This window comes from Trichomycterus rosablanca, chromosome 19 (assembly GCF_030014385.1).
Source record: "Trichomycterus rosablanca isolate fTriRos1 chromosome 19, fTriRos1.hap1, whole genome shotgun sequence".
In the NCBI taxonomy this organism is placed as follows: domain Eukaryota; kingdom Metazoa; phylum Chordata; class Actinopteri; order Siluriformes; family Trichomycteridae; genus Trichomycterus; species Trichomycterus rosablanca.
In genome coordinates, this window is record NC_086006.1 from 14,967,947 (window position 1) to 14,981,586 (window position 13,640).

Below are 13,640 nucleotides of genomic sequence, written 5' to 3' on the forward strand. Positions count from 1 at the left end.
GGTTAATGAGCAAGAGGATGACCGGCAAGAAGATGGATGGATACAGTTAGAGGATGACTAAGTTAGTCATAGAAGCCAAAAGACAGAAGAAAGGATGTCCTGGAGAAACTATCCATATGGTTGCCAGAAGTTGTAAACGACTTGGCGGCTCCCAATAACAGTATCCCCATCCATCCCACCACTACCACCCATTTCATCCCACCCCCTACCTCCACTGATCAAACCTCATTTACAGAACTTGGACCCTGGAATGGCATTTCCCAAAACAGCATACACATTATGACCTCAATATATGCCCCGTACTATAAAAGAAAGTAAATTTGTATGGAACCTGGTGTGTCATGTAAACAGCTATAAATGCTAACATGACGCTAAACCAAACAAAACAAACACATCCCATCCCCTCCCTCTTTGGATCATTCTCAGCACTGCAGTGACAATGACATGGTGGTGGTGTGTTAGTGTGTGTTGTGCTGGTATGAGTGGATCAGACACAGCAGTGCTGCTGGAGTTTTTAAATACCGTGTCCACTCACTGTCCACTCTATTATACACTCCTACCTAGTTGGTCCACCTTGTAGACGTAAAGTCAGAGACGATCGCTCATCTATTGCTGCTGTTTGAGTTGGTCATCATCTAGACCTTCATCAGTGGTCACAGGACTGGACATTTTTGGTTGGTGGACTATTCTCAGTCCAGCAGTGACAGTGAGTTGTTTAAAAACTCCAGCAGCACTGCTGTGTCTGATCCACTCATACCAGCACAACACACACTAACACACCACCACCATGTCAGTGTCACTGCAGTGCTGAGAATGATCCACCACCCAAATAACACCTGCTCTGTGGTGGTCCTCTGGGGGTCCTGACCATTGAAGAACAGGGTGAAAGCAGGCTAAAAAGGTATGTAGAGAAACAGATGGACTACAGTCAGTAATTGTAGAACTTTAAAGTGCTTCTAAATGGTAAGTGGAGCTGATAAAATGGACAGTGAGAGTAGAAACAAGGAGGTGGTTTTAATGTTATGCCTGATCGGTGTACATAAGTAAATTGAATCTAATTATTATTATACCTACTGTATGTCAATAATGACACACCTTATAATGCTATAGCGTGCAAGATATCCATGTCAGTTAACACAACCTGGGCAAATTTAAATGAACAATATTTTTTTTATTAAGTTGTTTACTAAAAAGAAACGAACACATAAATTATACATAAATAAATAACTGCGTTCTTAAGGTAAATCTAGTAAGTAGTTTATTCAAGTTGTAAAAAGTTACATATACATATGACACAATAAGAAACATGCTCAACTACTGTACACGATGAGGAAATTGCTTTTCAATATGAAAATACCATTCTGATCAAACATGTCATCTCATAGAGATTAAACATCCATGTAATACAGCACTATCAAAAGAGTTGGTCGAATAAAAGACATGGGAGTCATGGACACATGGGACAAATTTGCACCTGTTGACTGCAACACACAAAAGCACACATGCTAATAATCTTTTTCTAAAAAGCAAAACATATTTTAAGTTGGCACATCCTTTTTTAAATTGTTTTAGAGTTGTGGTGTTAATGGGCATTTTAGTGTCTGTTTTTTAATGTATTTTTTTGCTCACACACATGAAAAGACTATACATGGCTGATATAAAACATGTTTTCTGGGTTCACATATATCTTACAGTTGAAGTTAAAAGTTTACATGCACTTGTGGGAAACATGTATGTATGTCATGACCCCTGCCTTTTTTGTGTCTATGTTAGAAACTAGCTCAGTCTAGCTTTAAGGTGCCAATTTTAGAGCAGGGTCTCTATCTTGTGCAGAAAGCTCTAAGCTGGGGATGTCTTGTTCGCTCGACTGTTGATTTGTTTGTTTGTTTATTAGGATTTTAACGTCATGTTTTACACTTTGGTTACATTCATGACAGAAACGGTAGTTACTCATTACACAAGATTCATCAGTTCACACAAGTTTATATCAAACACAGTCATGGACAATTTAGTATCTCCAATTCACCTCACTTGCATGTTTTTGAACTGTGGGAGGAAACCGGAGGCACGGGGAGAACATGCAAACTCCACACAGAAAGCACCCTGACCGCCCCACCTAGGGATCGAACCCAGGACCTTCTTGCTGTGAGGCGACAGTGCTACCCACTTAGCCACCATGCCGCCTGCTCGACTGTTGACAGTGTAACCCAAGTTGAACAGCTCCTAATTCAGGCAGGTGCATTTTTGGTGTTTTTGTTTCGCTGACCTTGGCAAAAGACAACTTTTCCAAGATATTCTTATTTAAATGGACACAGATAAGTCACCAGCTAGAATTAAGCATGCTCACTAACAAGAATTTAGGTGCCACCGAATTACATTTTACATTTGCATTTTCTGCATTTAGTAGACGCTTTTATCCAAAGCAACTTTACAGTATTGTGACAGTATATTGTCTATGCAATTAAGGGTTAAAGACCTTGCTCAAGGGCCCAACAGTGACAACCTGGCAGTGGTTGGGTTTGAACCAGTGACCTTTTAGATTACTAGTCCAGTACCTTAACCACTAGGCTACAACTGCCCTACATGGTTAATGTATGTATAATTTCATCCCACATATTTTTTTATAAAAGAAATCACATTTATTAAAGCAGTTTTACAATTATTTAGTCATAGAAAATATGTCTCCTACACAAGTCTGGTGTATGTAAACTTTTGACATTAACTGGTAGTCTAATTAAAAAAAAAACTCAAAAGTAAATACACTTCAATGGCTTGGTCCAGATTTTTTTTTTTTACCTGATAGCCACTCAGTTGGCCACTCAGTATAGTCTGGTTGTCCCTATATTAAAACCACAAATCAGAAAAATTTGGGACAGTATGGAAATATGCAAATATACAGTGCCTTGCAAAAGTATTCAGCCCCCTTGAACTTTTCAACCTTTTGCCACATTTCAGGCTTTAAACATAAAGATATGAAATTGTAATTTTTTGTGAAGAATCAATAACAAGTGCGACACAATTGTGAAGTGGAACGAAATTTATTGGATATTTTAAACTTTTTTTAGAAATAAAAACCTGAAAAGTGGGGCGTGCAATATTATTCAGCCCCTTTACTTTCAGTGCAGCAAACTCACTCCAGAAGTTCAGTGAGGATCTCTGAATGATCCAATGTTGACCTAAATGACTGATGGTGATAAATAGAATCCACCTGTGTGTAATCAAGTCTCCGTATAAATGCACCTGCTCTGTGACAGTCTCAGAGTTCTGTTTAAAGCGCAGAGAGCATCATGAAGACCAAGGAACACACCAGGCAGGTCCGAGATACTGTTGTGGAGAAGTTTAAAGCCGAATTTGGATACAAAAAGATTTCCCAAGCTTTAAACATCTCAAGGAGCACTGTGCAAGCGATCATATTGAAATGAAGGGAGTATCAGACCACTGCAAATCTACCAAGACCCGGCCGTCCCTCTAAACTTTCAGCTCAAACAAGGAGAAGACTGATCAGAGATGCAGCCAAGAGGCCCATGATCACTCTGAATGAACTGCAGAGATCTACAGCTGAGGTGGGAGAATCTGTCCATAGGACAACAATCAGTCGTACACTGCACAAATCTGGCCTTTATGGAAGAGTGGCAAGAAGAAAGCCATTTCTCAAAGATATCTATAAAAAGTCACCTGGGAGACACACCAAGCATGTGGAAGAAGGTGCTCTGGTCAGATGAAACCAAAATCGAACTTTTTGGCCACAACGCAAAACGTTATGTTTGGCATAAAAGCAACACAGCTCATCACCCTGAACACACCATCCCCACTGTCAAACATGGTGGTGGCAGCATCATGGTTTGGGCCTGCTTTTCTTCAGCAGGGACAGGGAAGATGGTTAAAATTGATGGGAAGATGGATGGAGCCAAATACAGGACCATTCTGGAAGAAAACCTGTTGCAGTCTGCAAAAGACCTGAGACTGGGACGGTGATTTATCTTCCAACAAGACAATGATCCAAAACATAAAGCAAAATCTACAATGGAATGGTTCACAAATAAACGTATCCAGGTGTTAGAATGGCCAAGTCAAAGTCCAGACCTGAATCCCATCGAGAATCTGTGGAAAGAGCTGAAAACTGCTGTTCACAAACGCTCTCCATCCAACCTCACTGAGTTCGACCTGTTTTGCAAGGAAGAATGGGCAAAAATTTCAGTATCTCGATGTGCAAAACTAATAGAGACATACCCCAAGCGACTTGCAGCTGTAATCGCAGCAAAAGGTGGCGCTACAAAGTATTAACGCAAGGGGGCTGAATAATATTGCACGCCCCACTTTTCAGTTTTTTATTTCTAAAAAAAGTTTAAAATATCCAATAAATTTCGTTCCACTTCACGATTGTGTCCCACTTGTTGTTGATTCTTCACAAAAAATTACAATTTCATATCTTTATGTTTAAAGCCTGAAATGTGGCAAAAGGTTGAAAAGTTCAAGGGGGCTGAATACTTTTGCAAGGCACTGTTTATGCAAATAAAAAAGAAATACAGTGTTTCTTACATTTAAGAAATACAGTGTTTCTGGTCAACTTTATTTAATTTGTTAATATACAGTGTATCACAAAAGTGAGTACACCCCTCACATTTCTGCAAATATTTCATTATATCTTTTCATGGGACAACACTATAGACATGAAACTTGGATATAACTTAGAGTAGTCAGTGTACAACTTGTATAGCAGTGTAGATTTACTGTCTTCTGAAAATAACTCGACACACAGCCATTAATGTCTAAATAGCTGGCAACATAAGTGAGTACACCCCACAGTGAACATGTCCAAATTGTGCCCAAATGTGTCGTTGTCCCTCCCTGGTGTCATGTGTCAAGGTCCCAGGTGTAAATGGGGAGCAGGGCTGTTAAATTTGGTGTTTTGGGTACAATTCTCTCATACTGGCCACTGGATATTCAACATGGCACCTCATGGCAAAGAACTCTCTGAGGATGTGAGAAATAGAATTGTTGCTCTCCACAAAGATGGCCTGGGCTATAAGAAGATTGCTAACACCATGAAACTGAGCTACAGCATGGTGGCCAAGGTCATACAGCAATTTTCCAGGACAGGTTCCACTCGGAACAGGCTTCGCCAGGGTCGACCAAAGAAGTTGAGTCCACGTGTTCGGCGTCATATCCAGAGGTTGGCTTTAAAAAATAGACACATGAGTGCTGCCAGCATTTCTGCAGAGGTTGAAGACGTGGGAGGTCAGCCTGTCAGTGCTCAGACCATACGCCGCACACTGCATCAACTCGGTCTGCATGGTCGTCATCCCAGAAGGAAGCTGACGCACAAGAAAGCCAGCAAACAGTTTGCTGAAAACAAGCAGTCCAAGAACATGGATTACTGGAATGCCCTGTGGTCTGACGAGACCAAGATAACCTTGTTTGGCTCAGATGGTGTCCAGCATGTGTGGCGGCGCCCTGGTGAGAAGTACCAAGACAACTGTATCTTGCCTACAGTCAAGCATGTTGGTGGTAGCATCATGGTCTTGGGCTGCATGAGTGTTGCTGGCACTGGGGAGCTGCAGTTCATTGAGGGAAACATGAATTTCAACATGTACTGTGACATTCTGAAACAGAGCATGATCCCCTCCCTTCGAAAACTGGGCCTCATGGCAGTTTTCCAACAAGATAACGACCCCAAACACAACCTCCAAGATGACAACTGCCTTGCTGAGGAAGCTGAAGGTAAAGGTGATGGACTAAACCCAATTGAGCACCTGTGGCGCATCCTCAAGTTGAAGGTGGAGGAGTTCAAGGTGTCTAACATCCACCAGCTCCGTGATGTCATCATGGAGGAGTGGAAGAGGATTCCAGTAGCAACCTGTGCAGCTCTGGTGAATTCCATGCCCAGGAGGGTTAAGGCAGTGCTGGATAATAATGGTGGTCACACAAAATATTGACACTTTGGGCACAATTTGGACATGTTCACTGTGGGGTGTACTCACTTATGTTGCCAGCTATTTAGACATTAATGGCTGTATGTTGAGTTATTTTCAGAAGACAGTAAATCTACACTGCTATACAAGTTGTACACTGACTACTCTAAGTTATATCCAAGTTTCATGTCTATAGTGTTGTCCCATGAAAAGATATAATAAAATATTTGCAGAAATGTGAGGGGTGTACTCACTTTTGTGATACACTGTACCTTAATTCCTGCATTCACATTTGAAAAAAGTTGAGACGGTAAAGCATTTACTACTTAATAGTAATGTTGCCATTCCTTGTAACAACACTTAAAAGACATTTTGGCACAGAGAATACCAAATGATAATGTGTTTCAGGTGTTATTTTGTTCCATTCTTCCTGCAAACACGTCTTAAGGTGTGCAACAGTACGGGGTCGTCTGGTTGCATTATTGATTTCAAATTTCTCCACACAGGTCAAGATTGTAGGAAGGCCAGTCCAGTACTCGTACCCTCTTCTACCACAGCCTTTGGCTTTGTAATGTGTGAAGCATGTGGTTTTGCATTGTGTAGTTGATAAATACATGGACGTCCTTGGAAAAGATGTCGTCATCAAGGCAGCATATGTTGTTCTAAGATCTCAATGTACTTTTCTGCATTAATGCTGCCATCACAGAAGTGTAAAGTACCTTTGCCAAGGGCACTGACACAGCCACATACCATGACAGACCCTGAGGGACCGGAAATCATGAGTGTTCATCTTAGGCTTGTGCTCTTGTCCTTTACACACTGAAATTCCTCCAGATTCCTTAAATTATTAGAATCCTGTTCAGTCTAACTTTGAGGAGCATAATTGTTTCAATAATTGTTTCAAAAACATTTTAATAATGTTCTCACTCATTTGTTGACAAAGTGGAGATCATCTGCTCATCTTTGCTCCTAAAAAACTCAAATTGTGTTTGGGCTTGTCTCAAATTATTATTACAATCACCTGTTGACGTTACCTGGTTGAAATCACATCATGATTTAGTTTTTTTCTCAATACTAGCCCTATATTGCCCCGTCCCAACTTTTTTAGAATGTGTTGCAGGCCTAAAATACAGGAATGGAGGTATATTAACAAATGAAATTGACCATACCTACATAAAATATCTTGGTTTCATACCATCTGCAAGGAAATAAAAGTCAATGTAAGAAACCATACTGTTCAAATTCTGATTTGGGGTATAGCTTAGATACTGCCTTTATGGCAAGACACCTAAGAAGTATTGGGCCCATATGCATCATGGTCATCAGCTATTAGTGGTTTATCAGACTAATGTCAGGTGAAGAGTGTGATCTTTATCTGTTATGATAAGAAAGATACTGGTGGCAAGGTTTACCTTTCACTAAATCTACATATGAAACCTTCTGGTAGTCTGTACAAGTGTAGTAATTAACAATTCAGGTTTTGTAAACACTTGGCAGGTTTTAGGCAGGTCAAATCTATAGCACAAACAGAGCGTAGTTAAAAAATACAGTAACTGGTGATAGTGGAACGGTTATTTTTATAAAACGCAAAGGTAAAGCATTGGTATAAAGTCACAGATTTAACATTTTAAAAAGGTCATACACAGAATGGGGGCAGCACAGTGACAAAAGAGAATAAAGTGGTGCTTCATATCACCAGGGTTCTGCAGTCCTGGTCGATGTCATTAAAAAGTCATGCATGTTGTCCCGGTGTTTGCCTTTTTTTTCTGGGTACTTTTCTTTCCATCTACCATCCAAAAGATTCAGGTAAATCCAGAAGGTAAATTGGACCTAAATGTAAGAGATGGAGAGTTTAGACTGGTTTATAAATTGCCATTGGGCTGCTGAAAGTGCTCCGCTCTGCACTCTAAGAGGAATCTGTCATGTGAATTTATTCTTTGCATATTTTTACGTCATAAATACAGTTTTATATAATCTATTTTTGTTATTTTATTTGTGTTTGATGTTTCTAAATAAAAATAAATTTTAATGGAACAGAGGAGCCTGATGTGACAACGCCAGCTGCTCCACTCACTCGCTTCAGTGAGATTTGTCCCACTCCATTCTGTTCACATTTATCATGTCACCAGTTTCAGAATTGGATTCATTATTACAACTTTATATTTGGAAGGATCCCCCTGGAACCGTTTTCTGTTTACGTTTTTGAACTGAATATTGCTATTCATCATGTTACTGAATACACCGATCAGCCATAACATTAAAACCACCTTGTTTCTACACACATTTTCCATTTTATCAGCTACACTTACTTTGTAGTTCAAATCAGTAGTACAATTACTGAATGTAGTCCATCTGTTTCTCTGCATACTTTGCTAGCCCCCTTTCATGCTGTTCTTCAATGGTCAGGACTCTCCCAGGACCACTACAGAGCAGGTATTACTTGGGTGGTGGATCATTCTCAGCACTGCAGTGACACTGACATGGTGGTGGTGTGTTAGTGTGTGTTGTGCTGGTGTGAGTGATGGAGTTTTTAAACATCTCACTGTCACTGCTGGACTGAGAATAGTCCACCAACGAAAAATATCCAGCCAGCAGGGCCCCGTGGGCAGCGTCCTGTGACCACTGATGAAGGTCTAGAAGATGACCAACTCAAACAGCAGCAAAAGATGAGCAACCGTCTCTGACTTTACATCTACAAGGTGGACCAACTAGGTAGGAGTGTCTAATAGAGTGGACAGTAAGTGGACACAGTATTTAAAAACTCTAGCAGCGCTGCTGTGTCTGATCCACTCATACCAGCACACCACCATTTACATTTACATTACACCATGTCACTGTCACTGCAGTGCTGAGAGTGATCCACCACCTAAATAATATCTGCTCTGTAGGGGTCCTGTGGGGTCCTGGCCATTGAAGAACAGGGTGAAAGCAGGTTAAAAAGATATGTAGAGAAACAGATGGACTACGGTCAGTAATTGTAGAACTACAAAGTGCTTCTATATGGTAAGTGGAGCTGATAAAATGAACAGTGAGCGTAGAAACAAGGAGGTGGTTTTAATGTTATGGCTGATCAGTGTATATTGGCCCATTGTAATCAGTATTTAGCTGTAAATGCTTTAAATGATTCTGCCATTATAAATCTGAAGGTTATCCTACTATATCATCCAAATGTTGAAGTATAAAAATATGACAGAGGAAGATGGAAATACTAAGTTGTTTTGAAGTAGGTACTTGAAAATGTTTATCCAGTCTGAAGATTATGCAAAACACTTTGCAGTGAGACGAACTATAAATGTACTGGCACTCCCAAAACTGGCTGGTGATACATAGCGACTACAGATTGAATATGTGTAGGAGAGGGTGTGTGGTGATCCGACTCTACTTGATCAGATCGGGGGTTGTGCAAGCGGCATCAGATACACAATCCTTAATTGACTAGATAAACAGGGGGAAAATCCCGAAAAAAACATATTTGTATAAATGATTATGCTGTACCAGGCCCACCACAACCTTAGAGATGAAAAAGTATTTAACCCCCATGGCAAATGAGGTTTATTAGCAAAATTTACAAACATTTAGCTGTTTGCAATAAACCAATCAAACAAGAACCATTTACATAGCTTAACAGCACTGATATAACAAGTGGTTTATCCAAGTTCAATACAAAATGCCACTTTTAATGATTACTGCAGTCTCAGAATCATTTAACCTCTCAAGCACACCTGATACAACTAACCAGGGGCTTTATTAGTTGCATCAGGTGTGCTTGAGATAAAACACATCAAATACCTGGAGTAGCTAGGGCTTTGTTGACTGTGTCTAAGAAATATGGCTAGGTCAAAAGAGCTGTTGTTAGGAGAAGAAATAACTGCCTTGCACAAACAAGGAAAATGATACAAAAAAAGCATAGGCACAGAATGTTCCTAGAGATACAGTTCATAGTTCGCAAGTTAAAGGAACATCTACATTACCTGGACATGGCAGAAAGAGGAAGCTTTCACTGGCTTTTCCTAGATTCCTGAGGAAGCAGGTGGTCAAAAAAACCCAAGTGACTGTAAAAGACCTGCAGCAATATTTGGTGGCAGAAGACACTGATGTTATAGTTTGTACAATAAGGAGCGTAAATGATGCCCAAACTCCAAGATTTACACCTCTACTGACCCAAAATCACAAATTGACGCCAACATGCTCAAAACCATATAAATAAACCACAAAGTTCTAGTATTCTGTTCTGTGTAGTAATGAAACAAAACTGGAACTTTTTGGCCTGTCTACACTGAAGCTTGGAAGTGGCTCTGTGATGCTCTGGGGCTGCTGTGCTTCACATGCCACAGGAAACATGCAGTAAGTGGTGGGCAAGATAGATTCAATCAAGTATCAGGAGATCCCAAGAGAATACGTCATGCTCTCTGGGAGAAAGCAAAGCTTGGGTGTCACTGGATTTTCCAACAGGACAAAGATCCTAAGCATACCTCAAAGTCCACCAAGACTTGGTTTTAGAAGAAGTGGTAATGGGCAGTAATAGCTCAGTGGTCACACCTCACCACCACCACCACGTTTGGGCCCCTGAGCAAGATCCTTAACCCTCAATTGCTCAAACTCTATTCAGTCATAACTGTAAGTCGCTTTGGATAAAAGTAAGTAAGTCTTGGATGATTCTGAGTGGCCATTACAGTCGCATGGCTTGAATCACATAGGAAGTCTTAAAGAAGGGGTTGCCACATGCAAACCCAAGAATGTTAGTGAACTGGAGGCCATTACCAATGAGGAATGGGCTAAGATTCCTCAGGAACGCAGCCAGAAGCTGGTGTCTGGCTATGCATCCCATTTACAGCAGGTCATAACAGTAAAAGAGTGCTTTACTAAGCACTAAAAATGCATATTATGAAGGAGTTAAATAATTCTGAGACTGCAGTATTCATTAAAAGTTTGCGTTGACTTTGGAGTAAACCACTTGTTATAAATGGCACCCATTCGCTGGAATGGCCCCTATAGATTAGCGGTATGTCTCGAGGACTGAAACATATGCTAAAAAAAGAACACCTTGCCTACTGAAGCTTGGAAGTGGCTCTGTGATGCTCTGGGGCTGCTGTGCTTCACATGCCACAGGAACCCTGCAGTATGTGATGGGCAAGATGGATTCAATCAAGTATCAGGAGATCCTAAGAGAATACGTCATGCTCTCTGTGAGGAAGCTGAAGCTTGGACCTTCTAACAGGACAAAGATCCCAAGCATACCTCCAAGGCAAGTCCACCAAGACTTGGTTTCAGGAGTCATCCTAGATGTTTCTGGAGTGGCCATTACTGTTGCCTGGCTTTAATCACGTAGGAAATCTTAAAGAAGGGGTTGTCGCATGCAAACCCATGAATATTAGTGAACTAAAGGCCATTACCAATGAGGAATGGGCTAAGCTTCCTCAGGAACGCTGCCAAAAGCTGGTGTCTGGCTATGCATCCAATTTACAGCAGGTCATAACAGAAAAAAGAGTGCTTTAATAAGCACTAAAAATGCATGTTATGTAGGAGTTGAATAATTCTGAGACTGCAGTATTCATTAAAGTTTGTGTTGAGTTTGGAGAAACCACTTGTTATATTTGTTGTGTTGAGCTATTTGCATTGTTCTTGTTTGAATGGTTTATTGTAATCAGCTTAATGTTTGTAATTTTGCTACTAAACTTAATTTGCAAGGGTTGAATAATTTTGTTTGCAACTTTTTTGTTTGCAAATTTTTTCTGAGAAATGTGTTAAATATAATGCTGAAATATAATGCAGCTTAAAAAATCCTTATTATCAAACTCCATTATCATCTACAGATGTGCACATAGTCACACATACAGCTAATAATAAATTTAAGCCAGCGATTAAATGTTATTCTGTGCTTGTGTATGGTAACAAAATAACATTACTAGTACATACTTCATAACGCATAACTGCTCTGCTGCTACAAATCCTTCTGAATGATCACAAAAATCTAAACAATACAAGTATCATGATGGAAACTACTTTTAGAAGTCACAGCAACAAATCATATTCTGTAAATGAATACGCTGAAGCTGCTGAATGTCAACGATGTGTAACAATACTGTATAAAACACTTATAACCTCAATATTTTATATCAAAAGTAATAAAAAGCAAATGCTTAGACAATCAGTAGCTTAGCGACAAGAGGAGAAGGACGAGACAAGGACTCCAACTACTTTGGCATGTAACATGGAAGTAAGGCATTTTGTTCTCCTCAGTGGTCATGGAGACCTAGGGGAAAGTAGTGCATATGAGTCATGACATCCATGTACGGTACGAAAAAAATGACCCGTCCCATTCAGTCTGAGACCACGATAGACTGCACATAACATGCACACAAGATTCGGTCACTTTACCATTTTAGTTCCTTCTTCTTGTCAGTTTGATCAAAAATCCAGAAGATTCCTCAGTGAAATATAAATAAAAATAGTTCCAAAACACAACTCCCATGATTCAAAAGTTAGAAGACACATGATCAAATCAATAGCAAGTGGTCCTAATAACTTGTTTCACAAAATTGGCCTCATGATCATTAATGCGTTGATAAAAAGCAAGAAGAGACGGGTGGAGGTTGGTCGCCATGCTCTCGATCCTCGTACACTCATACCTGCAACAAAGAACAAAAAAAAACAAAACATTTTATTTTACAAATTCATTTCATAAGAATCCAATAGCTAAAATAACAGCTGAAACTTTTTCTCTTAAAATAAAGCCTGCATTCTTAATTCTCCAATTTTTTCCTAAAATTATTTTTTATAATTTTGTAATCTTGGATTTAGGATACAGTGGTAGCCTAGTGGGTAGAGCTTTGGGCTATCTATCAAAAGGTGCTGCCACTGCCCTCGAGCAAGGCCCTTAATCAGCTTCCAAAATTGCTGGGATATGCAAAAAAGAATTTCGTTGTACTGTACACGTGTATACACCGATCAGCCATAACATTAAAACCACCTCCTTGTTTCTACACTCACTGTCTATTTCATCATCTACACTTACCTTATAGGAGCACTTTGTAGTTCTACAATTACTGACTGTAGTCCATCTGTTTCTCTGCATGCTTTGTTAGCCCTCTTTCATGCTGTTCTTCAATGGTCAGGACTCTCCCAGGACCACTACAGAGTAGGTGTTATTTAGGTGGTGGATCATTCTCAGCAATGCAGTGACACTGACACTGTGGTGGTGTGTTAGTGTGTGTTGTGCTGGTATGAGTGGATCAGACACAGCAGCGCTGCTAAAGTTTTTAAACACCTCACTGTCACTGCTGGATTGAGAATAGTCCACCAACCAAAAATATCCAGCCAACAGCGCCCCGTGGACAGCGTCCTGTGACCACTGATGAAGGTCTAGAAGATGACCAACTCAAACAGCAGCAATAGATGAGCGATTGTCTCTGACTTTACATCTTCAAGGTGAACCAACTAGGTAGGAGTGTCTAATAGAGTGGACAGTGAGTGGACACAGTATTTAAGAACTACAGCAGTGCTGCTGTATCTGATCCACTTATACCAGCACAACACACACTAACACACCACCACCATGTCGATGTCACTGCAGTGCTGAAAATGACCCACCACCTAAATAATACCTACTCTGTGGTGGACCTATAGTGGTGCTGACCATTGAGGAACAGGGTGAAAGCAGGTAAAAAAGTATGTAAAGAAATAGATGGACTACAGTCAGTAATTGTAGAACTACAAAGTGCTTCTATG

The 13,640-nt window shown here is 40.2% G+C and overlaps 1 protein-coding gene across 1 annotated transcript in view; it reads right to left on the bottom strand.

The window, feature by feature from the left end:
- Positions 1-12,443: 12,443 nt before the first annotated feature.
- Positions 12,444-13,640, bottom strand: part of cntn3a.2 (contactin 3a, tandem duplicate 2) — a 183,314-nt gene continuing 182,117 nt past the window's right edge. Inside the window, exon 23 of the mRNA XM_063015224.1 lies at positions 12,444-12,541. Coding sequence (XP_062871294.1) covers positions 12,444-12,541 — 98 coding nt within the window. The remainder of the gene's footprint in view (positions 12,542-13,640) is intronic.